This window comes from Bos indicus, chromosome 23 (genome assembly GCF_029378745.1).
Source record: "Bos indicus isolate NIAB-ARS_2022 breed Sahiwal x Tharparkar chromosome 23, NIAB-ARS_B.indTharparkar_mat_pri_1.0, whole genome shotgun sequence".
In the NCBI taxonomy this organism is placed as follows: domain Eukaryota; kingdom Metazoa; phylum Chordata; class Mammalia; order Artiodactyla; family Bovidae; genus Bos; species Bos indicus.
The window spans coordinates 50,018,356-50,046,010 of NC_091782.1; the positions used below are offsets into that span (position 1 = coordinate 50,018,356).

Below are 27,655 nucleotides of genomic sequence, written 5' to 3' on the forward strand. Positions count from 1 at the left end.
CCTATTGCCAGGCCTTTAATAACATTATGAAATTGTTCTCTTATCTCACCCCAACTTTTTTTTCTTCTCTGGCCAGGCATCTCTCTCTACTATCAATCAAATTTAAAAAGACTAATGCTGAAATCGTTTGGAATTAAAACCCAGGTGACAGGAGATCTGACCCTTGTAACTTCCACCTTAACATATTTTGAGGAATTAGTTCCGAGTTTAAAAAAATGAACCAGAGAAGCTGATTTTGTAATATGTATTGGAAAAATGAATGTACATAACAAATATATTATCTTTTTGATAAATCCCAGAGCCAGGGTGGAGGTTTAATTATTGAATGAAGATATACCTTGAATGGAGGGGAAGAAATTATTTTATCTCACTGAAATTAGCTTTGCACTTAAATTAGGCAGGCAAGTTACAAGGGGGAAATATATGGAGAATCTAATCTGGCCCCAAAGGAAGTGATGAATAATTAAAAAAAAAGTATTATTATTGATATTATTTTTGTTGAGGAATTTTATAAGACATCTTATATGAATGTTGAAACAAAGTTAATTTCTCAAATTTAAGAAGTTGCAATACACTTTAAGACAAACCATGAGAAATGCAAATGAAGTTGCAGCTATAATCATGCTTCGTTTGAAAAATGTAAGCTCTGAAAGCTTTGGAAGTGATCAAGTTTTAAAAAGAGACATTATTATTAGTTCCATGGGGTTCTCTAGGGAAAGTTAAGGTGTGCTACAAGAAAGACAAATATTGTCATGGCTAACATAGCATCTGGACTCTGCACACACACGTGGTGAGATCTTTGGAAGGGACAGGTTAACACACGCTGTCCACACGCAGGGCTGTGTGCCTAAGTGCTGCACTCACCACATGGGCTACTAGACGTTCATGACCTTTACCTCCAGGCTGTCTCACAGTGAACGTACCTCCTTTGGCACACGGCTCAGGGATGCAGCATCTAAGCCAGGGCTTCTCCCTATAAACATTTAGTGACTTTCAACAAACCATGTGAACAGCCTCTATGTTAGATGCCAGAGTGAAAGTGAAAGTCACTCTGTCGTGTCCGACTCTTGCGACCCCATGGACTGTCCATGGAATTCTCCAGGCCAGAATACTGGAGTGGGTAGCCTTTCCCTTCTCCAGGGGATCTTCCCAACCCAGGAATTGAACCGGGGTCTCCGGCATTGCAGGTGGATTCTTTACCAACTGAGAGATGCCAAAGGTATCATGAAAAGCCAGGCAGAGATGGCCAAGGACCACACGATGTATCAGAGAGATGGATAATTGATTCTTTTCTCGATTGGCACATGGGTCTGACCATGTGGGATGCTCTAGAAGCATAGATGAATTGGCCCTGGACATGATGATGAGAAAACCTCAGGGCAGGTTTTGCAGAAGTGATGATGCCTGAGCCCGATCCTTCTCGCTGACTAGATGTTCCCCAGGTAGACAGAAGAGGAAGCTCCTTTCACATAGCACAGCAGCCCGAGGTACCCTGTGATACTCTCTGAACCACAGGTAAAATCTAAAACCTGCCTTCTTCATACGGCAGGAGATAACCATGATCATCAATAGTCTTCCATGCCACGTGAAGAAGTGTGAACCTTGTCCTTGTGAGAAGCTCTGAGCGATTTTACGTGTAGGAGTAATGTGGTCGATTATGCATTTTGAGGGACTTCCCTGGCAATCCAGTGGTTAGGACTGCACGTTGTCATTGCCAACGGCCTGGATTCTATCCCTAGTCAGGGAACTAAGACCCACAAGCCATGCAGCATGGCCAAAAAAAAAGAGAAAAACATTATGCATTTTGAATAGTGATGTATGAAGTGTAGTGATGGTGGATGATGCTAGAATCAAAAGTACCAGATAAGATGCTACAAGAAAAATGGAGGCCAGAAACAAAAACAGTGACAGAGGAAACAAAAGGGAAGTTACGTGTGCAAAGCGATTTCAAAGACAAATGAAAAGGATAGGTGATCTTTAGCTCTGAGAGTGAAACAGGGAGGCGGTTAGGACGTCCTTGCTGGGTGAAAGAGCACAGAAGTCTTTGCTTGCATATAATAAATGTAACTTTTTTTTTGCTTGATAGTTTTTCACTTCTTATTAAGTCTACGATTGAACTTAGGTTGCAAATTTGTGAGGGAAAGATGTCACTTGTAATAGTACAACAAATGCAACAGATATTTTCTGAGTTATCACCAATGTCAGGTGCTGTTCTATATCATTGACTAAAGGTACAAAAATCCCTGGTCCCAACATGTGACAGACAGGTGATGTAATAAACTGTATATTGTATTAGAAGACAAAAGGAGCTATAAAAAAAAAAGAGAGAGAGAGAGAACAGAGAAAAGAAATGGAGAGTGCAAGGGAAGGGCTGGGGGTTGTAATTTTAAGCTGGGAGTGAGGGTGAGCCTCACTGAGGACGTTGGTCCTTGAGCTAAGACTTAAGGTCAGGAGAAAGTTATTTAGCTACTCTGCTACCTGGGGAACACCCAGAACAAAAACCAAGGTTTAACAGACAGCATCTAATGATGCTGAGGGAAATCTTAAGAAATGAAAGAAAAAGAAAGTTCTGCCAAGGAAGTAAAATAACAGAAGTGGAGAATCCACAGTGAGTTTGCCTGAGCTATAAGAATGGGAATAACCAGGGTACGGTGTATTTCTGGAAAACACAGATCTTCAAGGAGGTAGATGAGTAAGCAAGAGAAATAAAGCATAGAGGTGTGGGGATCCAGCGAGGGGGAGGGCTCTGGGTCGGTTCCCAGGGAACACTGCTCATTACGGGGAGAAGGGAAATGGCAACAGTGCACAATTTGTGGGTACCCAGATCAGGGCTAGGATTTTACTTCAATAAGCCATAGGCTACTGTGTTTTATTTTTGTGCCAGTTGGACAGTCACACAGATCTGTTTTCTGTTTGTATGATCTGATTTTCACATCAATCCCACCCCAAGAAGGCACACTTTGCCCCTGTTGCACCTTTAGTGGCTAACTGTCTAAAATTCCAGTCCCAAATAAAAATCTATTAGTAACCATTTAATAATAAAACTAGAGTCAAAGTCCCAGTTTAAGCCTAAACTGCATTATCCTCGTATGTTCAGTCTCTGGAGAAACACATCCTGAGAACTGGAGCCACAGACCTTACTAGGGATCTCTTTAATATCAGGAATGACAGTCCTCTGCCAGAAATGAGCCCTCTGAAGGGAAGAGAGTCAGGGAGATAGCCCTGGTCCAGGGACAGAGAGAAGAGGTGATTCTAAATACACAGCATGATGACATATAGAGACAAACAGTTTGAGCAGAGCCAGTGCAGGAAAAAGCAGGCCAGTGACAGCCTGGAATTAGTTCAGTTCAGTCGTGTCCAACTCTTTGTGACCCCATAGACTGCAGCACAGCAGGCTTCCCTGTCCATCACCAACTCCTGCAGCTTGCTCAAACTCATGTCCATCGAGTCGGTGATGCCATCCAACCATCTTATCCTCTGTTGTCCCCTTCTCCTCCCGCCTGCAATCTTTCCCAGCATCAGGATCTTTCCCAATGGGTCAGTTCTTCGCATCAGGTGGCCAAAGTATTGGGAGTTTCAGCTTCAGCATATTCAGGACTGATTTCCTTTAGAATTGACTGGTTTGATCTCCTTGCAGTCCAAGGGACTCTCAGATCTTCTCCAACACCCAAGTTCAAAAGCATCAATTCTTTGGCACTCAGCTTTCTTTCACATCCATACATACTCAACTCTCACATCCATACATGAAGACTGGAAAAACCAGAGCTTTGACTAGATGGACCTCTGTTGGCAAAGTTAATGTCTCTGCTTTTTGGTATGCTGTCTAGGTTGGTCATAGCTTTTCTTCCAAGGAGCAAGCACCTGCAATCACCATCTGCAGTGATGGTGGCTGCAATCACCATCTGCAGTGATTTTGGGGCCCAAGAAAATAAAGCCTGTCACTGTTTCCATTGTTTCCCCATCTATTTGTCATGAAGTGATGGGACTGGATGCCATGATTTTAGTTTTTTGAATGTTTAGTTTTAATCCAGCCTTTTCACTCTCCTCTTTCACTTTCATCAAGAGGCTGTTTAATTTCTCTTCGTTTTCTGCCATAAGGGTGGTATCATCTGCATATCTGAGATTATTGATATTTCTCCCAACAATCTTGATTCCAGCTTGTGCTTCATCTAGCCTGGCATTTCCAATGATGTACTCTGCATATAAGTTAAATAAGCAGGGTGACAGTGTACAGCCTTGAGGAACTCCTTTCCCAATTTGGAACCAGTCCATTGTTTCATGTTGGGTTCTAACTGTTGCTTCTTGACCTGCATACAGATTTCTCAGGAGGCAGGTAAGGTGGCCTGGTATTCCCATCTCTAAGAATTCTACACAGTTTGTTGTAATCCACACAATCAAAGGCTTTGGTGTAGTCAATAAAGCAAAAATAGATGTTTTTCTGGAATTCTCTTATTTTTTCTATGACCCAGCAGATGTTGGCAACTTGATCTCTGGTTCCTCTGCCTTTTCTAAATCCAGCTTGAACATCTGGAAGTTCTCAGTTCACATACTGTTGAAGTCTGGCTTGGAAAATTTTGAGCGTTGCTTTGCTAGCGTGCGATATGAGTGCAATTGTGTGGTAGTTTGAACATTCTTTGGCATTGCCTTTCTTTGGGATTTGAATGAAAACTGACCTTTTCCAGTCCTGTGTCCACTGCTGGAATCAGACTGCCAGGTTCAAATCTTAGCATCTGCCACTAGACTAGCTTTTAAGCCTTGGGGAAGTTACTAAGCTTAATGTGTCTCAGTTAACAATACACAGCTTATAAATATTTTCAGCGACTGAATGACAGGGAATGGCAACAGTGAGCACACCAAGGGTTAGCTTGTTTCATCATCCCTGTGACTTCTCCGGAAGGTCTCGTCCACTGGTACCTGCAGTTCACATTGTTTGACTGCATGACATACCAGATTGCTGGCAGCAACTCAAAGTCCACACTAGAAGAGAAGCGAAGAGTACAGCCACTGCCATCCACATTATGTATTTCCTAAACACTTGCTCTATGGGAGGCACTGTACCAGGTGACTTCTAGCACTGGACTGTCAGGTAAGAATTTAAGAACTGTTACTGTTTAACTGTGGATGAGGGTGTCTGCAAGGGCGGGGTGGTGGTGGTGGTGGTGCAGAAACAAGATTTTCCAATGTGTATTTTTTTATGCTTTGGATTTTTTTAACAATTATATATTCCAAGCATATTCTTGCTTTTCAGTGCCACACACAGGCAGTTTCAGTCAGTCAGTCAGTTTAGTCACTCAGTCGTGTCCAACTCTTTTCGACCCCATGAACCACAGCACACCAGGCCTCCCTGTCCATCACCAACTCCCGGAGTTTACCCAAACTCACGTCCATTGAGTCTGTGATGCCACCCAACCATCTCATCCTCCGTCATCCCCGTCTCCTCCTGCCCTCAATCTTTCCCAGCATCAGGGTCTTTTCCAATGAATCAGCTCTTCGCATCAGGTGGCCAGAGTATTGGCGTTTCACCTTCAACATCAGACTGATTTCCTTTAGGATGGACTTGTTGGATCTCCTTGCAGTCCAAGGGACTCTCAAAGAGTCTTCTCCAATAACACAGTTCAAAAGCATGAATTCTTTGGCACTCAGCTTTCTTTATAGTCTCAACTCTCACATCCATACATGACCACTGGAAAAACCATAGCGTTGACTAGACGGACCTCTGTTGACAAAGTAATGTCTCTGCTTTTTAATATGCTGTCTAGGTTGGCCATAACTTTGCTTCCAAGGAGCAAGCGTCTTTTAATTTCATAGCTGCAGTCACCATCTGCAGTGATTTTGGAGCCCAAAAAAATAAAGTCAGCCACTGTTTCCCCATATATTTGCCATGAAGTGATGGGACCAGATGCCACGATCTTAGTTTTCTGAATGTTGAGCTTTAAGCCAACTTTTTCACTCTCCTCTTTCACTTTCATCGAGGCTTTTTAGTTCCCCTTCACTTTCTGCCATAAGAGTGGTGTCATCTGTATATCTGAGCTTATTGATATTTCTCCTGGCAATCTTGATTCCAGCTTGTGCTTCCTCCAGCCCAGCGTTTCTCATGATGTACTCTGCATATAAGTTAATTAAGCAGGGTGACAATATACAGGCTTGACGTACTCCTTTTCTTATTGGAACCAGTTCTAACTGTTGCATCCTGACCTGCAGACAGGTTTCTCAAGAGGCAGGTCAGGTGGTCTGGTATTCCCATCTCTTTCAGAATTTTCCACAGTTTATTGTGATCCACACAGTCAAAGGCTTTGGCATAGTTTGTAAAACAGGCAGTTCATGTTCCTTATATTAAGCGGCATTACTCTTCAATTGCACAAAGACTTCCAAGCTGATCGTCAAATAAAGGAACCGCTAACTGGGAGAGAGGGATGGATGGCGCGGTGAGCGGCAAAAGGGCAGTTCGCCGCCAGCCCTTGGCCGTGATGGGAGGCGGACTCTCGCGGGATTGTCGGAGGTCTCGCGGGAATCTCGGAGGACCTAGCAACCTGTCACGTGACTCCCGGGGCTGCCCGCGCTCCCCCACCGCTGGGACCCAGCCGCCACGTCGGGAAGGGGCGTGGCGAGTGCCATGCGTGGTGCGTGCCCCGCCCCTCTCACGTAGGAGGAGCGTGATGAAGGCCGTGCGCGGTGCGTGCCCCGCCCCTCCCCCGGAGCCCGGATGAAGAGTAACGCCATTCGCGCCGGAGAGGCCGAGAGCTCTCCCGGTCGGGCCCTGGACGCCGGAGCGGCCGCGCCATGAGTTCCCTTCGCCGCCTGCTGTTGCTTCTCCTGCTGGTGTTCCCCGCCACCCTCCTGCTCCGAGTCGGCCCAGGAGGTGAGGCCGGGGCCGTGGGTCGAGGGGTTCGGCCTGGTGGGCGGGAGCCGCCGTGGGACCAGGCAGGCGTGAGGCCGTAGGCGGCCGCGGCGCCCCCCGGGTCGGGGTCCCCCCGGGGCCGGAGTCTCCCCGTCGGCCTCCCTCGGTGGCCCGTGGGCCCCATCCCCGCCCCCGGCGCGCAGTGCGGCCCCGCGCGCCAGGCCCTGCAGGGGCCCGGTCCCGGCACGGAGGGTCGGGGGCGGCGGGCGGGCCGGCCGGAGCGCTCTGGGACCGCTGACCGCCCGCGGCTGCCGCTCCGCCCCCTGCCCTGCCCTCCCCTCGGCGCTGAGCTGACGTGTCCCTGGCTTCCAGGCCTGGCGTCCTCCATTCATTTGCCGAAACCGGGGTGTTTGCGGGCCCGGGCACACTGCTCGGCCTCCGGTCTTTCCCCCGTGTATCAGCGCAGCCGTCTGCGTCCCCGGGTGTCTTGGCTTCACCAAACCCCCCGTGCTCGTCTGCCAGTGCAGCCCTGCGTCCAGACGGGCTGCGGAATCCTTGGGCACGTCCATTATTCCAGCCCTCCTTTTGCGCCCCTTTTTTTGTTAACTTTTTTTGTTTGTTTCGTGGATGCATCGCATAGTCCTGAAAAAAAATGTAGTCTGTTTCGTTATTTAGATGTATTCCTACGGTTTATCTGGTGTGACAGGGGACGATAAAAATGTGGAGACTTGGCTTCTTGCCCTGATTCTGTCTTGAACTGCAGTTTTCTCCATGGACGTTAGTCTGACCATATGATCGCTAGAATTCCTGTAAGTTTAAGCAAGCTGTGTGGCAAAGTGAATGATAGTGACAGCCCTTCACGTGTTCTTTTTGCAAAGAAAAGTGAACTGACTGATTTCTGTTTAATGGATAGAAAACCAAGTTTGAGAATTAACCACAATTGTTAATTCATTTGCAAATTTGAATAGGAATGCTTTTCCTTTAGGAGTTGCTTTCCTGGTTGTTGTTTTTATTTTCTTTAGGAAAATTTGGTGATCATATTTGTCTAGAATCGGGACTATATTTTTTCTGGCTTTAGAACATTTTCTTAAGAAACATCAGTTATCTGACTGGGTATCTTTGATTTTTTTTTTTGGGGGGGGGTGCCTTAGGGTCTGTCTTTCAAAACATATTTTCTCTTAATTTTTCCAATAGAAAAGTGTTAGATTTTTTTAAGGCACAAAATTGTTACTGGTTAGCATAAAAACGTTCAATAAATTTTGGGTGAAAGCCAGTGCATTTATTGAGAAGTCTTGAAATTTAAGTATAACTTTATCATGTCAGATGTAGTCTTCTTACTAGTTTTATTGTAAATTATGAATGCACTGTTTCGGTTTGTTCAAGAAGCAGTAGAAGCTGACTTTCAGTTCATGAAATGTGGTTCAGTGTTAACAGTTGACTTAAATCTTAACTGTGGTAAGAACTCAGGGAGGTGGAAAAGGCTTGAAATGCAGAGTTCTTAGAATTTACTGTTTCTTCTGGGTTTACAGCGTGTACACATGCTTTTTCATTTTCCCCCCTATACTGAATTGCCACATCATCATTCTTTCTGAGAAGTGTTGGAAGAGTCTCTGAAACTTTGAAATTTCTTCTGAGGGCCTTGCCTGAAATAGATTTAATGTGACATGTACTTTTGCCTATAAAATTAGGATTTATAATTTTTTGGGATTAAAGTTATGCTTAACTTTCACTATGACTTTAAGTGTAGGGATTATAAGAAGTATCTTAAAACATTTTTGAAGCTGTATGCAAAAATAAATGCATGCTTTCTCAGCTCTCAACTCTGAAATTGCCGATATAGTTTTTACTAAATCAAATGTGTTTTATGAGAGCTAGTTTTTACCATAGGTGTCATACAGATGTTTGTTCCTTGGAGTTATATGCTATAAAGTACTAAGAGTTTTGAGCTGTTGTGAACTTTAATAAACAGTTTCTTGCCTAGATATTTAGATTGCTATTTTCCTTTAGGCCTGGATTTTTTTTTTTTTTTTTTTTGGTTTGTTTTACATGGTTAATGATGGATTAAAATGTAGAGCTTTTTAGTTTTAAAACAAACTTACTTTGTTACTTTTAATATGTTTAACAAAATTGCCTGAATTTATTTATTTGGCCTTTACGGCATCTGTAGTTTTAGCAATTCATTTTTCCAGCTGCTTTTTAAAGTTAAACAGCATTTCCCGCTAAAATTAATGTGCAGTTGGTAAGACTAGCAGTAAGATAAGATCATCTGAATGTTCTTAGAGGCATTGTAATTTGTCATCACTTGAGTGGACTGGGAGATTGAGTTGTTCTGAGGGAAAATTTTTGTTGCCTTTACAAAAGGAAAAGTTGGTATTCCAGGGTAAAGGTTAACTGCTTGTTTCGTGTTTTATTGTTAGGCTCATTGGCAGTGGCGCAGGATCTTACAGAAGATGAAGAAACCGTGGAAGATTCTATAATTGAAGATGAAGACGATGAAGCAGAGGTGGAAGAAGATGAACCGACAGATTTGGTGTGTGTGCTCGATTTATTACATGTGTATAATGTATTTAGAATTTATCCCTTCTATAGACAAATATGGTATTAAACTGTTTGCCTTTAGAGGTTTGTGACTGGGATCAGAGTGGATTGAAGTTGGGAGAATGAGGCCAGTCACTGAGGATAATTCCTTAGTATTTTTGGGCAGAAGGAAGGAGACATGAAACAGAACAGTCCAAGATGACATGGACAGGAGTCTTTAAGGCAGCGGAGTAGGACCGCTGGACCGGTTGATGGGTTTGGGACATACCCCGCTTAACTTGCTGACCTTGGGCAGCTTACCTCTCTGGGTCTTCCTTTCCTCTCCTCTCCTTCCTTCCCTCCATAAGCAGTGTATCTGTGAGTTCCTGCAGTGTACCAGGCGCTGTTCTGGATTCCCTGGGTGAACAGGCCAGACAGCCTCTCTCTTCCCGCGCTCTTTCTGTTCTGGGACAGCATGTATGCGTTTTGCTGCCAGGGGTGAGGAGTAGACAAAAAACAATGTGTAAACTATGTGCCATGAAGATTCCTCATAGAGAGGGCTTGGAAAAGATCTAGAAGTTGTCTGATTTTGAAGCTTTTACTATAAAATTCCAGTATGACAGCAGACACATTGAGCTACAAGTAGGATCACTGTGGCACGCTGGTAGCTGAGACCTGGTGGGCGACAGTCCGTGGGTCACAGAGTCAGGCATGACTCAGAAACTCACACTTTCACTCCACTTTCTAGCTTATTTTCTCTCTCAGACTACTGTAATTTATCCTACGGAGAATCTTGAACCATTCTCAAACTCCAAAATTCGTTTCTCTTTGAAGTCTTCGCAACAATGTGGTCTTTGATGTCAGAGTGAAGGCCATCAGTGTGAACTCTGTCAAATGGAACTTGAGTTCTTCTGAATAGATTACTCACCGTCTTGTCTGCGTCTTTCCCTTCAGAGAGTTGTTTTTACTCTCCTCTAGGGTGGGCCCTCCCACCTTCTCCCTGTCTGGTCCTGTGGGATCTTGCTTATTATCCTCTTTCTTCCTGTGGCTTCCAGCATTGATTTTTCTCGGTGACTTATTTCTGTTAAGCTACAGATGTGCCCACACCCCTCCACTTGGTGTTCTCCACCTTAAGTTGCTAACAGGTTTCCTTTTTACCAGCACAGTTCTTAGAAGAGCGCTTTGTACAGCTGTCTCTTCTGCTCGTTTCCTGTTCGTTCTCTCACAGTGGTCGGTCAGCTCCACGAATCTCGTGAACCCATCTTGCTGTGGCGCCAGTGGCCTCGTGGCCAGGTTCCTGGCCCGGTCTCCGCCCTGAGCCTTTGCTGAGTGCCCCTCCTCGCTGGCCTCATGGCCCTTCCGGGTTTTCTCGGTTCTGCCGCTGCTGCCTGCTCCGCTGCCTCCTTTGCCTCCTCACTTCTTAATGCTGATGACTCCTGTGATCAGGTCATAGGGTGATTTCTCTTGTTTCTCAAGTGTCTCCTTTTCCCCGTATTTGACAAGTTTATGGTTCCTACGTTCCCTTAAACATATGAGGTGGGTGTGGAGAAATTTTAAAATGTAAGATAGTCTTTGCTCTGTTGACCTTTTTAAAACAATGTTATTGAAATATTATTTACATATCGTGATACTTTCTCACTTTAAGCATACGATTCAGTGATTAGTAGTAAATGTTCTGAGTCGTGCAAATTTAATTGAATTTCAGGACATCTCCACCTCATAATGGGGCTTCCCTGGTGGCTCAGAGGGTAAAGTGTCTACCTGCAATGCAGGAGACCTGGGTTTGATTCCTGAGTCAGGAATATCACCTGGAGAAGGAAATGGCAACCCACCGCAGTACTCTTTCTTGCCTGGAAAATCCCATGGACAGAGAAGTCTGGTAGATTATAGTCCATGGGATCGCAAAGAGTCAGACACGACTGAGCGATTGCTTGCTGGCCACCTCATTATTTCCCTAGTCACGTTTTTTTAAAGACTGTTTCTTCCCAATGGTGTGCCGACTTCTCGCAGGGAGGTCGTTCCTGTAAATTGGGACTGGATGACTCATAACCAGGCCTGGAGCAGGGGCGGCAGAAGCAGCCCGCGGGCCCGCGCCAACCCTGCCACCTTCTCCATGTTGGCTCTGGCTGCTCGCCTCCTGCGCCTGCAGCTGCATACTCGCAGGGGGAACCTCGGTTCCAAAGCTGAAAGGATTTGATATCTGAGTCCATAGACTGGCCCCTCCTTTTCCCTTTGTTGGGGAGGGAATTGAAGACTGTGTTTGAGACTACTTTTCTTGGAAAGTAGTGTTCCTGGCATTTAAGGGGGAAAATTAATACTGTCCATTTTAACTAGAAATTATATGTCCTTTTGAAAAATACGGTTTTCAAAGTTTCAGACTTTATAGAAAACTTACCCACTTGGGCTCTAGAACCTTGCAGTTCAGAGTGTAATCTAAGTACCAGCTTCATGGGCATTTGGTGGATCCTTGTTAGAAATACAGAATCTCAGGCTTCACTCTCAGTTACAGTTGCAGAATCCCTGGGGGATCTATATGCACGTAACTGTTCATTCCACTACTGGTCTCAGCACAGCCTTGGAGATGCAGTATACTAATATATTGTCCCAAATCCAGTGAAGTCACTATTCTTACATGATGCTGTGCTTTTCCCCATAGTAATCGGTTTTCAGCATTTCTTTTAGGCTGAAGATAAAGAGGAAGATGATGTATCGGGTGAACCTGAAGCTTCGCCAAGTGCAGATACAACCATCCTGTTTGTGAAAGGAGAAGGTGAGCAGGGGATGTGGTTGTAATTCAGACACAGGAGTGTTTTAAATGACAAGCTCACTTGTTGGGGAAGCAATAATGATAAAGATCTTTATTTCTGCAAATATAGTGCAGACACATTTTGGGGAAAAAGACCTGCTAATATATGTGTGAATACAGGTATCTGTAAAGTATCGTTTCTGGCTTTGAAACTAAAGGGGAAGATAAATACTATCCATTTTAACTAGAAATTAAATGTCCCCTTGAAAGATACTGTTTTTAAACTTTATCCAAACTGCCACAGTAAAATTAACATTCATATTTTGAGTGTAAATACTAGTGAAATAATAAATCTTTTTTTTATTAACGCCTGTGTTGCGTTAGAAGAAAATAAATGGCTAACATTTATTGAGAGCCGACGTTTTGAGTATTTTGTGTGTGTTCACTGAATCCTAACGGGAACCCCAAGAGAAGAGTTGCTGAACTGATTCAGAGGTCACTGCTGCTCAGGGTCACTCTCAGTGAACAGGCTGTGAAGACGGTTTAGACTCAGGTCCATCTGGCCCCAAACCTGTGCTTCAGCGGATTAGTAGCTCTGTAAATGATTATCGGATACTTATTATTGGAGATTATTCATTTGAGGGGCCTTCTCAAGCTCTCTGTTTTATTCCTATGTACATTCCAGCTCTATGTCTACAGAAAGTGTGATTTGATTGAAAGGTTTTTGTTTTCCTAGTATTTTTTTTTTTGTAGCTGCCTCCGTGGGTCTTAACCTTCAGATCTGCATTCTGAGTAACTGCCTAAAGTAGATAAGGGTTTTTTTTTAACGTCTGACAGACGTTACAGTTTGCAGGTGAATCTCAGGTGTCCCTTCCCTGTCACTCTCCTCCCCACTGTCTGCACAGCCGGCAGAGCCTGAGTGGCGCCGCTGGTGAGCTCTGCACCACGCGCAGCCGCCCTGGGGGCCCTGACTGCTGCAGCACAGCGCCCGCTGCTCCTGGCGACTTGGCAGCTCCATTGAGCTCTTCAGTTGGAGCGCTGGCATGTCAACAAGGGTTTCAGCTTACACTGAAGCTGCTGGAGCACGGCTGCAATGTTCTCCTGAAATGGGTTCTGAAACCAATTCCATACACAGCAGGAACAGACGTCAGAATCCATTTGTAATGTCTGTGTCTTTTGTACCTTTTAAATGTTTTCTAACCTTCTTCTTTTTTGTTTCGTAGATTTTCCAGCAAATAACATTGTGAAGTTCCTGGTAGGCTTTACAAACAAGGGTACAGAAGATTTTATCGTCGAGTCTCTGGACGCCTCATTCCGTTACCCTCAGGACTACCAGTTTTATATCCAGAATTTCACCGCTCTTCCTCTGAACACGGTTGTGCCGCCCCAGAGACAGGCAACCTTTGAGTACTCCTTCATCCCCGCAGAGCCCATGGGGGGCCGGCCCTTCGGTCTGGTCATCAACCTGAACTACAAGGATCTGAATGTAAGGCCCTCCTTAAGTTAGGGGCGCCTGAGGACAGTTGACGTCTAAGTACTATTGTGTTTATTCGTTCGAGTGCCTGTTTGGTGGTTGAAATTGATGGGCAGCGGGCAGGCGAAGGTAGATGACACATATCTGTCTTCGAGTCTGTAATGCAGTGGGCCAGAGGAGTGTAAACAGACATCACGGCGTGACCAGTGCTGCGTCCTGGAGACGAGTGAGTGCAGGCTAGGAAAGTTCTAGAAAAGAAAGTGGAATCCACGGCTTCTTCAGGTGTTCATACATATTCAGTGATCTTTGTGCTTTCTGTCACTTGCATTTTGCCCATTTTACTACTACTGGGTGTAAGTTTTAAGGACTTTCTGTGACTATTTTCCTGTCATTTTATACACTCATAAAATATAACCAAATATTTTTAGGATATTAAAAAGGCTTATGGTTTATGAGACCCAAATAGCCTCTCGGGCGTCTTACTCCATAGTGTAGGTGTGCCCAGTGAGTGAGTGAGAGGAGCCCACTAGGGTTTTGCTGCCAGGAATTGACCTCCAGATGCCAACTGTTAGGTCCTCCTTCAGATGAGAGCACATCTAAAAGGCTTTCAGGAAAGGAAATCTCATCCTTTGTGGAAAGCTTATTCAACCTTCTCATCACCCTAGTGTCAGTGTATTTATCTTAACGTCTGCATTAAATTTCTAATGCTACCATTAAGTTTTCCTTTTTTGTTTTTTTTTAAACTACTTAGTAGAATGTGGAAAAGATTTTTCCATCTTTTTTTTTTTTGGCTGTACCTCCTGGGCTTCTGTGATTTCAGTTCCCTGACCAGGTTTGAACCCGGGCCCCGGCATTGAGAGCACTGAGTTGTAACCATTGTACTGCCAAGAATTCCCCTTCCTTATTTTCAAAACAATGTACTAAATTTCCTCAATGTTACAGCTTAGTAGCTTGCAGGATTATATGTTTCATCTTGTTTTTAAGCAGAATTAAACTTGATCCAAAAGCATGCCTGTAGTTTCAGCTCTGTTTGAATGTCTGTTTCATCTTGGTTTGCTAATCGAAAGATCTTGAAATAAGACTTAAACCAAGAAAAAAAAAAAAAGACTTAAACCGTTACAGTTCAGCAATAAATAGTGACAGTTTGGAAAAGTATTACCTCAGTGCTTCACACAGAACACGGAGCACGGCTGTGTGTTGTCCCAGTGAGTCTCATGTATTTGAAAACTGAAATTGTATTGAGCTGACAAAATTATTTCGAGACCACCAAAAAAAAAGATTTTGATACTGTGAATGTCACTGACCGTTTAATGTAAATTGATTTCCAACCCATTGTCAGTATGGACTTGACTTTTGTTCAAGTCTAGTTCTTAAAACTAGGCTCTACTGCAGAATGCCCACGTTCATGCTTTTCCTTTCTTGTTTGAAGGGTTACATACAGCAGAAGCCAGGGCTTCTAGCTGAAGAGTGTTCTGTGTTCTCTGCTTCTTTCTGTACGTTTTACTGTGTATTCACTTCCCTGGTTTCAAAGAAAGTGGGGACAATTTTAGCAAAGTGGGAGTCATTCTTTGTTTTGTAGGACAAAGTAACGTCATAATGTTGAGTCCCTGACTTAGTACACTTAGGCACGACTCTGTTGAGTCTTAGGATATTGTAAGTGATTAGAGAGCTGTAGTGCATATTAGGATGACAGTTTGAAGAAATCTTACAGGCTTTCATTATTCTAGTGCATTCCAGATTTTTGTGATTTATTTTTTCTTAACAGGGTAATGTTTTCCAAGATGCTGTCTTCAATCAAACGGTTACAATTATCGAGAGAGAAGATGGGTTAGATGGAGAAACGTAAGTGAGTTTTGCCGGATGTAGATTTTGGTCTCAGAAGGCAGGACTGGGAGGCTCGCGTCTCATCCTGGTGTTTCATGGTGAAAATGGAGCCTGCTGTGGATGGGGTGAAATCTTGACCACTTAACTCTACACTTTAGATGATTCTCACAACAATGATTAATAACAGCACGTTAGGAAAGGTGGTTAAAACTAACAAAAATTGATTTAGAAAGATAGTTCACTTTTTGTTCTTCCTGTCTTTAAATTCTTTTACAGTCAACAGCCTAATGGAAGTTGCATGCCTCCAAAATTGTTACTGAAAATATATTAGGAGATTTTTATCTTGAAAAATGTATTCTTCGTGAATACCGAATCATTTTTCAGTGTATACTTGTGATTCACAAAGAGTAGTTTCTAAATAAAATCGTGCAAAATCTGTGAGGAACAAAACCTAATACATTTATTTTAACTGAGCTTAGAATATAACAAATTATGAAGTCATTCATTGTAGATCATGTGCCTTTTGGCAGAGTAGGGGGAAGACTAATTGATATTAAAGATAAAGGTAAATTCATGAAACTATTACCTTCATCTTAGTTGAATTTAAAATATTTTACTCTTTTTTTCCCCACAAATTGTTTGGAAAACATACGTTGTATTAGAATTATCATTGCAGTTACCTCACAGGTCTTCTGAGTTAAACTCAGTTGTAGTTTTAATTAGCTGTGGTATTTCTTATGAACTGAAGCAGGTTTCTGTCTTCTCCTTTGACATCAGCATATTTATGTACATGTTCCTGGCTGGTCTCGGGCTGCTGGTTGTCGTTGGCCTTCATCAGCTCCTGGAATCTAGAAAGGTAAATACGCTTGAACTAAGCAGCTCCTGTTGGGGTCTTCCGAAGTCGGTACAGTGCCAAGTACAGTCTCCATATTTGTGCCTGCTTGCTCTCACTGTGGGTTTATAGATTTACAGCTTTTTAAAATGAAGCTTGAAGATGAGACCTTGGGGGTGTGTTTGGGTTTGTTTAGAATTTTCTGCCACATGCAGTTAATGGATGTGTTATTTTACTTATTAGCCATGCAGCTTCTTGATCATAGGGCCCATTTCTAATTAGCAATTAAATGAGTCTTGGTTTGAAAAAGAAAGAGTGAAATTGGCCGAATTTTGCTCTTGCTGGAGTAGTGAAGTGTTAGTGTTGAAGGCCCTCGTGTGGTCATGGCCTCCTGGCTTTGAACACGGTGGTTAATTCTTCCCCTGCGTCCTCATCTCCCTCTCCTCCCCACCCTCCAAACAAAAGCCCCAAAATGGAATAATCCATACTGTTCCTTTCAGTGTGTAACATGGTTTGTATCAAATATATTGATGTCCACTGGCTCCAGACAGTTATTTATTAAGCAATTAGGCAGTTAAATCTCTGTGATATTGGTAGTACATGATAAGTCATTATCTTTTAAAGAGAAGTAGTGCTTAAACGTTAATTTCCATCACTTTCATTACCTCATTTTCATAAAATAGCATTTTTGCTATAAATTTATGTATTGGGATAAACCATTTTTTTCAGTTGTCTTTCTGTGTATTCAGATTGAGTTTTCAGACTGTAATTATTCGGTTTCTTATGTAAATAATTAGATGGGGTTTATTATTTTTTAAAGAATAGGATTGAAGGGTAGAGTTCCGTCTCTTTTCTTTCTTGCAGTTTTGCTGCAAATACTCAAGGAACAAAGTTGGAGGCTGTTAGCTTAACTGAGATTGCATGTTTTTGTTTTATTTATACCAGCTATTTAAGTGTATTTAGATACAGTGCAGGAATCTGCATGCAACATTTCAGTAATTATCCCACATTTTGTTGAATGTGAAAATAAATGTATTCTTCAGATTCCCAAAATGAGAAAAATCATTGTATAAATAGTAGTTCTTACTTGGTCTACCAGTTGTATTAACATATGAAGCCTTAGAGCAGAGGAAAAGGTTAAAGACTGGAAATAAATAATTGTGAAGACTTATTCCTTATTCTTTATAATTGCTGTAGATATGGTTTCCCCCTGTCTAGTTAAAAAAATAATTGAGGAATACGTTTTAGAACTAGCAGAGAACATGTTTATCTAAAGACAGTTCAGCAGGTAGCTTGATAGAGGTCGTTTTAAATGACAGTAATAAAACGCTGCTGGGGCTCCTGTAACGTGGTGCTTCTGTGTTCTCTCAGCGCAAGAGGCCCATTCAGAAGGTAGAGATGGGAACCTCGAGTCAAAACGACGTCGACATGAGCTGGATTCCTCAGGAAACTCTGAACCAGATCAGTAAGTACTCAAATTTGGCTGGAAATTTTTCTCTTAAATGGAAGTAAATGTCTTAGATTTAGCAAAAAAAAAAAAAGCCTGGTTGATGCTACTTAGCACTTACCTTTTCGTTACTTCTAGAGTCTGATGTGATTAATGAATGCTTTACATTTTTACTGTGTGCTGTATGTATACTTTTAATTTAGAAATACTTCGGCATCTGCAGTTTGTGTACAGATGTGTGAGTTCTCTATATTCCTAACCTTTCCCTATCTTTTTTTTCTTTCCTGTTGCTTCAGTGCAGAGTAGAAGAGGTGAGGCAATTAATTTTTTTAATGGTATTTGATACAGTATTGAGAGCTCTTGTGCAGCATGTGAATATCGTATAGTAAGTTTAATGAACAACAGTTTTCTACCACTGTTTATTAGAAAACAAACTGCCAGCTACCCACTGTATTTGAAAGAATAAACCTACCATACTGCCTGAGAGTTTATCTAATATAATTTCAGTTTTATTATATATGCAGTTGGTGAAATACTAATCTGTATAGGAGAATGTAGTTTTTTTCCTCTCTCCAGTGGTAAGCAGACTTTTTAAAAAACATTATAAAAGCAGTATGACCTCATTTTTTTAAGGTGAAAAATTTCACGCCACCTGCTGGCTCCACCAGTCCCATTTTCCATGAGTCACTGTGTTCACGTGTTACTCTAGCCGGTTTCTACACGCGTGTCAGTGTGCATGTCTGGTGCTTCTGTGTCTGTGTTCACAGGTGGGATCGTGTGGCACATGGTTCTACAGCCTGAGTTCTCGTGCCTTGGGTGTCTCTGTGGTGATTACTTACATGCTTACCTCGTTTTTACCAACCATATAGTATTCTTTTACAGTTCTTTTATTTAAATGTGTTAGGATTGATTAAGCCTGTTCCGTGTTGAAGGATAGAACAGTTTCTGTTTCCAGGGTTTTTTGGTTCTTAAAATTAATTCTCCAATGAATATTCTTAAAAATAAGATGATGGGATAATTTTCCAAATTGAGGTGTAGTTGACATGGGACGTTAGTTTTGCATGTACACCATGATGATTTGGTGTTGATGAAGTGATCGTGTCACCTAGTCGGCACCATCCCACACAGGTGTTTCCTTATGATGAGATGAGACCCTTTTGCGGTATGCTGTCTCAGCCGTGTCCAGGTGGCAGCCCAGTCGCCTTCCGTGTATCAGATCCTTGGCACTTGTACCATCTGGCCCCAGGCTCCTATTTTGCCCACTCTCCACCCGGGATAATTTCCTAAAAGAATAGCTAGGTCTAAGCATATGTATGTCTTTGTGGAAAGTATTCCTGTTCCCTCCCCAAAGGTGGTAGTGTCAGCAGTGTATGATGTTTCCTGTTTGTCTTCCTCTCTCACTAATCATCCTCAAGTGTTCAGATCAGATCAGATCAGTCGCTCAGTTGTGTCCGACTCTCTGCGACCCCATGAATCGCAGCACGCCAGGCCTCCGTGTCCATCACCAGCTTCCGGAGTTCACTGAGACTCATGTCCATCGAGTCAGTGATGCCATCCAGCCATCCCATCCTCTGTCGTCCCCTTCTCCTCCTGCCCCCAATCCCTCCCAGCATCAGGGTCTTTTCCAGTGAATCAACTCTTGGCATGAGGTGGCCAAAGTACTGGAGTTTCAGCTTTAGCATCATTCCTTCCAAAGAGATCCCAGGGCCGATCTCCTTCAGAATCCCAGGGCCGATCTCCTTCAGAATGGACTAGTTGGATCTCCTTGCAGTCCAAGGGACTCTCAAGAGTCTTCTCCAACACCACAGTTCAAAAGCATCAATTCTTCGGCTCTCAGCCTTCTTCATAGTCCAACTCTCACATCCATACGTGACCACAGGAAAAACCATAGCCTTGACTAGACGAACCTTTGTTGGCAAAGTAATGTCTCTGCTTTTGAATATGCTATCTAGTTTGATCATAACTTTCTTCCAAGGAGTAAGAGTCTTTTAATTTCATGGCTGCAGTCACCATCTGCGGTGATGTTGGAGCCCAGAAAAATAAAGTCTGACACTGTTTCCCCATCTATTTCCCATGAAGTGATGGGACCGGATGCCATGATCTTCGTTTTCTGAATGTTGAGCTTTAAGCCAACTTTTTCACTCTCCTCTTTCACCTTCATCAAGAGGCTTTTTAGTTCCTCTTCACTTTCTGCCATAAGGGTGGTGTCATCTGCATATCTGAGGTTATTGATATTTCTCCCGGCAATCTTGATTCCAGTTTGTGTTTCTTCCAGTCCAGCGTTTCTCATGATGTACTCTGCATAGAAGTTAAATAAGCAGGGTGACAATATGCAGCCGTGACATACTCCTTTTCCTATTTGGAACCAGTCTGGTGTTCCATGTCCAGTTCTAACTGATGCTTCCTGACCTGCATACAGATTTCTCAAGAGGCAGATCAGGTGGTCTGGTATTTCCATCTCTTTCAGAATTGTCCACAGTTTCTTGTGATCCACACAGTCAAAGGCTTTGGCATAGTCAATAAAGCGGAAGTAGATGTTTTTCTGGAACTCTCTTGCTTTTTCCATGATCCAGCTGATGTTGGCAATTTGATCTCTGGTTCCTCTGCTTTTTCTAAAACCAGCTTGAACATCAGGAAGTTCACAGTTCATGTACTGCTAAAGCCTGGCTTGGAGAATTTTGAGCATTACTTTACTAGCGTGTGAGATGAGTGCAATTATGCGGTAGTTTGAGCATTCTTTGGCATTGCGTTTCTTTGGGATTGGAATGAAAACTGCCCTTTTCCAGTCCTGTGGCCACTGCTGAGTTTTGCAAATTTGCTGGCATATTGAGTGCAGCACTTTCACAGCATCATCTTTCAGGATTTGGAATAGCTCAACTGGAATTCTATCACCTCCACTGGCTTTGTTCCCACATGTTTAATCTATCAGTATGCTATGGAATGGTACCTTATTTTTCATTTACAGTTAAAATGAGGCTTTGGAGAAGGCAATGGCACCCCACTCCAGTACTCTTGCCTGGAAAATCCCATGGATAGAGGAGCCTGGTAGGCTGCAGTCCATGGGGCCGCTGGGAGTCAGACGCAACTGAGCAACTTCGCTTTCACTTTTCACTTTCATGCATTGGAGAAGGAAATGGCAACCCACTCCAGTGTTCTTGCCTAGAGAATCCCAGGGACGGGGGAGCCTGGTGGGCTGCCATCTATGGGGTTGCACAGAGTCGGACACGACTGATGCAACTGCACACATGAGGCTTGGCTTCAGGTGTCATGATTGGGCACTGGGTTTTGCGGGGGTTAGGGGAGTGGTGAGGTGGTGGTTTTCCTCTGGAGACTGAGAGGCGTGGTATATGCATCAGTTTTCTTTGCTGAAATGAAACGCCACTTTCTGGGCTTTTGTGGCGTTTGGAGCCGCTTTCCCCAAAGCTGGATGACTCCAGGCCGCTCTCTGTTTCATGTGTCTGCTGCTTAACTGATGGGTAGACAGGTGGGTGGGCAAGGTTCTAGACTCACTGTTAAAGGTAAGCTGGAGCGGGCCGTTCTACTGTTGGAGTGAAATTCACTTGTTGAACAAATAGGCTTTGCAGGTTCTTAGAGACTTTTATTGTGTACTTCTGTATTTAAAACTCTGCTGCAGGGGTTGACATTGGGAGTCAGTAATGACCATTTCATATCTATAGTAACAGCTGTGTCCACGTAAATGGCTGATTTCTGAAGTATTTTTGTTGTTGGGGGTGGGGGTGGTGAACACTAATTAATTAGCTATTATTATTTATTTTAAAAAATAAAATAGGGGTATAAAAGGCAATTAATTCATAGTCTGGCGTTTTTGGAAACCTGGTGAAAGTTATGGGCTTTCTTCACCAGAAGGTGCGTCTGTGCTTGCTGTCAGGCACCGACCCCTGCAGCCCCTCATCACCAACCTGCTGCCTAAGCACAGAGGCCAGCTCTCATGTGATACTTCAGGCGTTTAATTCTTAAGCACAGTCTTTAGCTTGTAAACATTCGTTGTAAACATTTACTATGTGTTTTTTATACTGGGAAGATAATTTGTAACTTACTCCATAAAGAACTTACATTCCTAATAGGTTAGGTGCTCCTAGAAAATAAAAAGGACAGTGGTCAGAGAGAAGACAATCTTTTACTTGTTAAATAAACTTCAGGATGACTCCTCCCATCGGATGAAAGTGAAAGGAACAGCGCCGGTTGTTTGGTCTAATTGACCACACTAAGACTAACGTCAGAGAAGAGGTGAAACCCTGCTTGTGGAGAATGGTTCTAACACTGACACTGTTCTGTGTGGTTTCCTCTAACCTGCCGTTCATTGCAGGTGGTTTGTGAAACTGCTGAACATTGTGCCAAGTGCGTGGTGCTGTGTCTGTGAATCCTGTCTTAGTTTGTAACCAGTGTCAGTTGTTTATGCTGTTTGTAAAGATTGTCTTTTTGCAGGTATAAACATGCTCAGCTGTAGACTGCAGGAAGATTTTGCATGGTAGCTTCACTGTCACCGTGACCAGGGTTAGACCTTTCCTGCCCTAGTTGCAGAGTTTTAATGGGCAGTCATAATGGCCTGTCAGTTTCAGGTGTACAGCTAAGGACAGAGATCTGTGTACACTGGGAAGTGGTCACTGCAGTAAGCCTTGTCATCATCTGTCACCATACAAGATTACCCAGAAAAGTGTGTGTGTGTGGTAATGACCTCTAAGATTTACTTAGCAACTTATAAGTATGTAGACTTTTCATTTTGAGTTAACCTCTTGAAGGACTTGAACATTCAGTTTAGAAACCTGTGCTGGGTAAGAGACGTTTATTGGTGATGGTCTTCTTGCATGTGTGTTATTTTTTGAACTAAATGGTAAAATTGAAGAAAAATGCTATTGAATTGAACACATTTATATAGTCAGGCAAGTTAAAACTTCCTCTTTTCTTCCAGATAAAGCTTCACCAAGAAGGTTGCCCAGGAAACGGGCACAGAAGAGATCAGTGGGATCTGATGAGTAAATGTTCCTTTGTGCAACAATTCGGTCTTTACTTAACCCGCCCTAATGTTTTTCGGCCTGATGGGAATTAGTGCAGAGAAGCCATATCACCATAGAAGGCGGCTACTACTTACGTGTGGACTGAGCAATCAGAGTCTGTGGCGATCATATTGCTGAAAATGCACTGCATTTATTTTTCTAAAGTAACAAATTTGGTTTTTTTTAAACCATTAAAATCTATGTGTGTGCGTGCGTGTGTATGTGAGCAGTTGGTCTTAGCAGAATCATTGCTGGCCTGCCTGAAGCAGCCTTCAGAATACTAAACGTGTGCATTGTCTCCTCTTGGGCATGTGCTGACATTTTCTCCCCACAACTCAGCGCTTGCCCAGTATGATTGTAGAGGTCCTGCCTTGGACTGTTCACAGTTGTTTCTTGTTTAGAGTAGCTCACATCCCAACTGCTGACACAGATGTGCGGGTTTTTGCTGTTTTACGGCTAGTATTCTAAAGGCGCAAGCAGGAGCAGCTGCTTTTAGCAGTAACGTTGTTGGGTATTTTGCTGCTGTTTACTATAATGCACACCTTCAGAAACCTTCCCCAGTGAGTTAGGCAATTTGGGGATCTCTAGCACCAAAATTGTGAAACATGAAAATTCTGGTTTTGATCCATAAAACCAACGTCACTGTCTTTTAAAAAAAAAAAAAAGAAAATGGTACCTTTGTGGAGACTGAGTTGTTGTCCGTTGTTCTGTTTCTGACCCGAGAGATGCAGTGGAGTGGCTGAGACCACTCTGGTTTTGTTTTTCCCCTAAGAGATCGTTTTTCTCAACCGAACCGTCTTGCTTAAGAAACGTTGCCTTGGTCTGCAGACTAAGCAAAGTTCTAATAAGAGTTGGATAATTTTTAATGGTTAACCAGTTGTTTTCTGTCTAATCTTTGGGGTATTTTGGTTACTGATTTTTTTTTTAAAGTTAATCTGAAAAACTCCAAAATCTTAAGCACTTAGAATCTCAAAACCAAAATGAATTGGACTTCATAAAATTCCTCTTAGTCTCCCTTGTCCTTGACGGTAAATTAAGTTTGACATTGTCAGACTGGGTAAGCACCAGAGTAAAATAGTACGAACAAATAAGAGGCTTTTCCCCTCTGTCCTTAAGCCATATTCTTCTACATATATTTTGTAAGGAAATGGTAAATGAAGTTTTAGTAACTGTTTTATTCCTGATCTGTCTTCATTATAATGAACTTAATCCCTCTTTATTATAATTCCCCCTACACCCATGCTCACACAAGAAAATAACAGAACAGAAATGAAAAATCTTTCCAAGTTGCTTAAGTATTTAAACATCTGAGCCAAAGCTGACGTCAAGGAAGCAAGTGACTGTATAGCTGTGAACCGCTTTGCAAGCGGGGCTGAGGTGTCAGATTAACTGCATTGGCTGTGCTGAGCTGTGACTTTCTGTGCCTGTGAAACAGTGTTTGAGTTTTTAATTGGGCTGTACGATCAATAGTTTACTTTGGAAAAGCTCTGTGAGCTCTAAGAAACTGCATGGGTTTTACTTTGATGTAATATAGGAGACCCTCCGCCTTCGGAAGGAATATATTTCAAAACATTTTTGTGAATGTCCCAGGTTTGTGAAATTACAGGGATATAATGAAGTGAGGTGTACTACAAAATTCAGTGACCTCTACGGAGCATTTTATTGAATTCCTGGTGATACTTAGGCAGCGGCAAAGCCAGGCCCGGTTACGGGTGCCGGGCCTCTGGCTCGTGAGTAACCTGCCTTATGTACTAGCCCTTCCACTTCTGAGGTCCAAATTAGCGCACGGAAACCATCTGTCATGTTTTATTTTCTTAGCATAGATTGAGAACACTTGAAAATTCTTAAATCCTCAGATGCCAGGGGTCTCTGTAGTGTCAGTGTTTAGCAGAAACTAACTCCATAATGAATGGAATTCAATTCCACACATGGTTTGTTCAAGCACACTTAATAAGTAGCCTGTTTTTTTAAATGTCTTTTTTAAATGTAAATATTTGGATGAAGCTTTTGTTTGTTTTGATACATTAATTTGCTGCACCAACCATGGTTTCAGAATTCACCTTTTGAACACCTTGGTTCCAGAGTCTGTAAAATGAACTGAGAGTCTTGTGTGTCGAGCCTGTCACTGGGACTTGTGAGAGTAACGTGTTGATAAAGCATGGATCTCACCTCACGTGTGCAGCTGCATCGCTTATTTCACGGTCTGACTACAGGGACTGGAGAGACTTCCTCTCCCGTGAACTCCGAGGTGGACGCCTGGGGATAGGAGAAATCAGAAGGGAAGGATCATTGATTGACTTTAGTTTTTAATTTTAAATAAGTGTCAGAAAATAGTCACTTTGATAGGAGAAAAAGGCACATTTAGATCTTAAAAAATTAAAACGCTCCTGCCCTAAAGGCGTGCTCGCTTTCACAAGCCTGAAGCTGCGTTTCGGTTCTATGCGGAAGCAGGAGTGGGGTGACCCGGGAGCCCTTCTTTAAGGACTTGTGATGTTCTAGAGGAGCAGGCGTGGATAACCGTGACACGTGCGGCTCTCGCACAGCACGTGTCTCGTGTGGATCGGTGATCCCCCTTCCCATGGCTTGAGGGAAGACTAGTGCATTTAAGTAATGTGATTTTTCTTAACCAATGAACTTGGCAGTACACATCATTTCTACAGGATTTTGCTAAATTACACCCTTCCATTTAAAGACATTTCCAGATGTGAAGTAGTTTACCAGAGTTTTGGACAGCATCATTTGTAACTGTAAAACCATTAAATTCATTCTAATTTTGTTAAGTAAAGTCCTACTTTTCTTTGAACTAGTATCCCCAGCTTAGTGAAGAGCAGCCTGATGTATAAATGAGACCCTGGTTGTCTAGGGAGCGTTCTAGGTTCTCTAGTCAAGCTGATCGGTATTGGTAAGATCGTCATCCTTACAAGAGAGCAGGCAAAAGTAACAAAACTTGGAGACTGACTTGCCAGCATCTGAAATTTCTTCGGGATTCCTATGATTTTATCCTTTTACACAAAAGGCTGGACTTTAACAGTAGTTAATTACGTAATCTGAAGTTTCAGACTTTGGAATCATGTAGGAGTATGACTTCCCTGGTGGCTCAGCTGGTAAAGAATCTGCCCGCAATGTGGTAGACCTGGGTTCCATTCCGGGGTTGGGAAGATCCCCTGGAGAAGGGAAAGGCTACCCACTCCGGTATTCTGCCCTGGAGAATTCAATGGACTGTGTAGTCCATGGGGTCACAGAGAGTTGGACACGACTGAGCGACTTCACTTTCACACAGGAATACGACTAGGGTTTAGGCTCCATTAAGGCGGCAGGGAAAGAACTTAGAAAATGTCAACCACATGCTGTGTTCTGCTGGGCCTTTCCGTTCATCTCCTAAACCCTCACAACAGTCTGCTGAAAGGTGACGCTGTTCCTTTTACGCACCAGGAAAAAACCAAACCTCCGGAGTTGAAGAAGTTCGCATGAGGTTACAGACTGCCTCTGGGGTTGGCCCGACTGACTCTACGACCTTCACATCCTTTTCCCTGCACCGGGGTCAAGGCGGAAGCCATCAAACCAAGCACTGGGGCAGCTTACAAATACTGGGTTTTCTAGAATCTGGCAGCTAGCAAGTTCAGATAACTTCACGGTTATTTATTTCAAAATCATGGTGGTTAAAAACACTTCAGGATAGATGTTTGTTTTCAGGGATTGACAAGCTCATCTTGGTGTTGGAGGCGAGAGTGAAGATGCCCGTGCTCTCTGCCCAGGGCGGGGCGCAGGGAGTCATGGGTCCCGTCCACCGTGCAGATGGGGTTCCCAGGAAAACCGAGCATCCCCTAGAGTCACGTAAAGGACGAGCCTTCCGGTTCATAGATCCCAGCGAAAGACGGCTTGACGGCCCTGACTGCTGTCCCTCAGGCAGGCGTCTGTGATGGTCACCTCGTGGAGGGGTCCGCCCCTCCGCTGGCCTGCTGCCCCCAGCTTCTAGTTCACAGTCGTGTGGAAACCTAATGGGGTCTAAAGAAGACGGAAACGGGGCTAGCATTCCCTGGCCGTCTCCCAGAGAGAGGACTGGTCAGATGTTGTCCTGCGGATAAGCCAGTTCGCAGTTCCGCGAGGTGCCTCGGAGGGGTTGGGGTCGCTGTGGTGGGCCAGCCAGGGGGTCGGGACACAGGCGGCCCTGGCCAGGAGCCGGAGGTGACCGCGAGACGGCAGCTCGTCCCTCGAGGCCCAGCGGGTTTCCTAGACTGACACAGGCCTGTGTCCTTCAACGTTCAGTGGGTTTTTTCTCTTTAAAACTAGTTTAGGAGCCCTTGGGTCTGCTTAGGTTGAAATCCTATCGCCCTCCTTGGTTGGGGGCCCTGGGCTCTGGCTTGGGGAGCCTGCCCCCTGTGCCCCCAGGGTTGTGGTGCTGAGGCCCCGCAGCAGGTGACCGGGTGCTGCCGCGTCGTGGGGACACGAGGCTGAGGAGAGGCGGTGCTCCGGGGTGGCCTGACGGTGCAGGTCTGGGGGGACAGAAGTTGAACGGTGTTCGTTCTTAACGAGAGCGGAACGCCTTCTGCTGGACGCGTCGGGCGGCCAGCTCTGGCTTTAACCGTGAAGGGCCGCCCCGGGAGCTCTGGTCGTTGGCCCGGGTGGGTCCGCACCTGCGCGCCTTGCTGAGCACGAGCGCCCCGAGTGCCGTAGCCGCCCCAAAACGCTCCTGAAAGCCCCAGCGGAACGCCCTGCGGCCTCAGGCGCCCGCCTCAGCCCGTGTGTCGGGACCCTCGCCCCGCCTCGCGCCTCCGTACGCGCCCCCTTCACCGCCTGTCCCTCCTCCAGACGCCCGTCAAGGCCGCCGGCCCTGGGGCCGCGCCTGGCGCTTCCTCCGAGGCGGGTCCCGTCGGCGCCCCCGCGGCCGGGAGTCAGGGTGCCCGGGACGCCGGCTGCGACTCCGGGGGACTCCTCGCCTCCCGGCGGGCCGTCCTCGGAGCC

At 44.1% G+C, this 27,655-nt stretch overlaps 2 protein-coding genes across 8 annotated transcripts in view; both read left to right on the forward strand.

Annotated features, from left to right (window-relative positions):
• CAGE1 (cancer antigen 1) overlaps positions 1 to 1,793 on the forward strand; it is a 39,242-nt gene extending 37,449 nt beyond the window's left edge. For all 5 annotated transcript variants that reach the window (XR_011563512.1, XR_011563514.1, XR_011563513.1 and 2 more), the window contains one exon: positions 77 to 1,793. The gene's annotated coding sequence lies outside the window, so the exon portion shown is untranslated. The remainder of the gene's footprint in view (positions 1 to 76) is intronic.
• A 4,884-nt stretch (positions 1,794 to 6,677) lies between these two features.
• SSR1 (signal sequence receptor subunit 1) overlaps positions 6,678 to 27,655 on the forward strand; it is a 29,474-nt gene continuing 8,496 nt past the window's right edge. Inside the window, exons 1-8 of one of the 3 annotated variants that reach the window (XM_019985729.2) lie at positions 6,678 to 6,859; positions 9,256 to 9,368; positions 12,038 to 12,125; positions 13,325 to 13,587; positions 15,341 to 15,417; positions 16,177 to 16,255; positions 17,603 to 17,696; positions 22,609 to 22,672. In XM_019985729.2, coding sequence (XP_019841288.1) covers positions 6,781 to 6,859; positions 9,256 to 9,368; positions 12,038 to 12,125; positions 13,325 to 13,587; positions 15,341 to 15,417; positions 16,177 to 16,255; positions 17,603 to 17,696; positions 22,609 to 22,672 — 857 coding nt within the window. In that variant the 5' untranslated portion in view covers positions 6,678 to 6,780. Of the gene's footprint in view, positions 6,860 to 9,255; positions 9,369 to 12,037; positions 12,126 to 13,324; positions 13,588 to 15,340; positions 15,418 to 16,176; positions 16,256 to 17,602; positions 17,697 to 17,974; positions 24,867 to 27,655 lie in introns of those variants that run through there. The other 2 variants (XM_070778448.1, XM_019985730.2) reach the window with 2 other exon arrangements.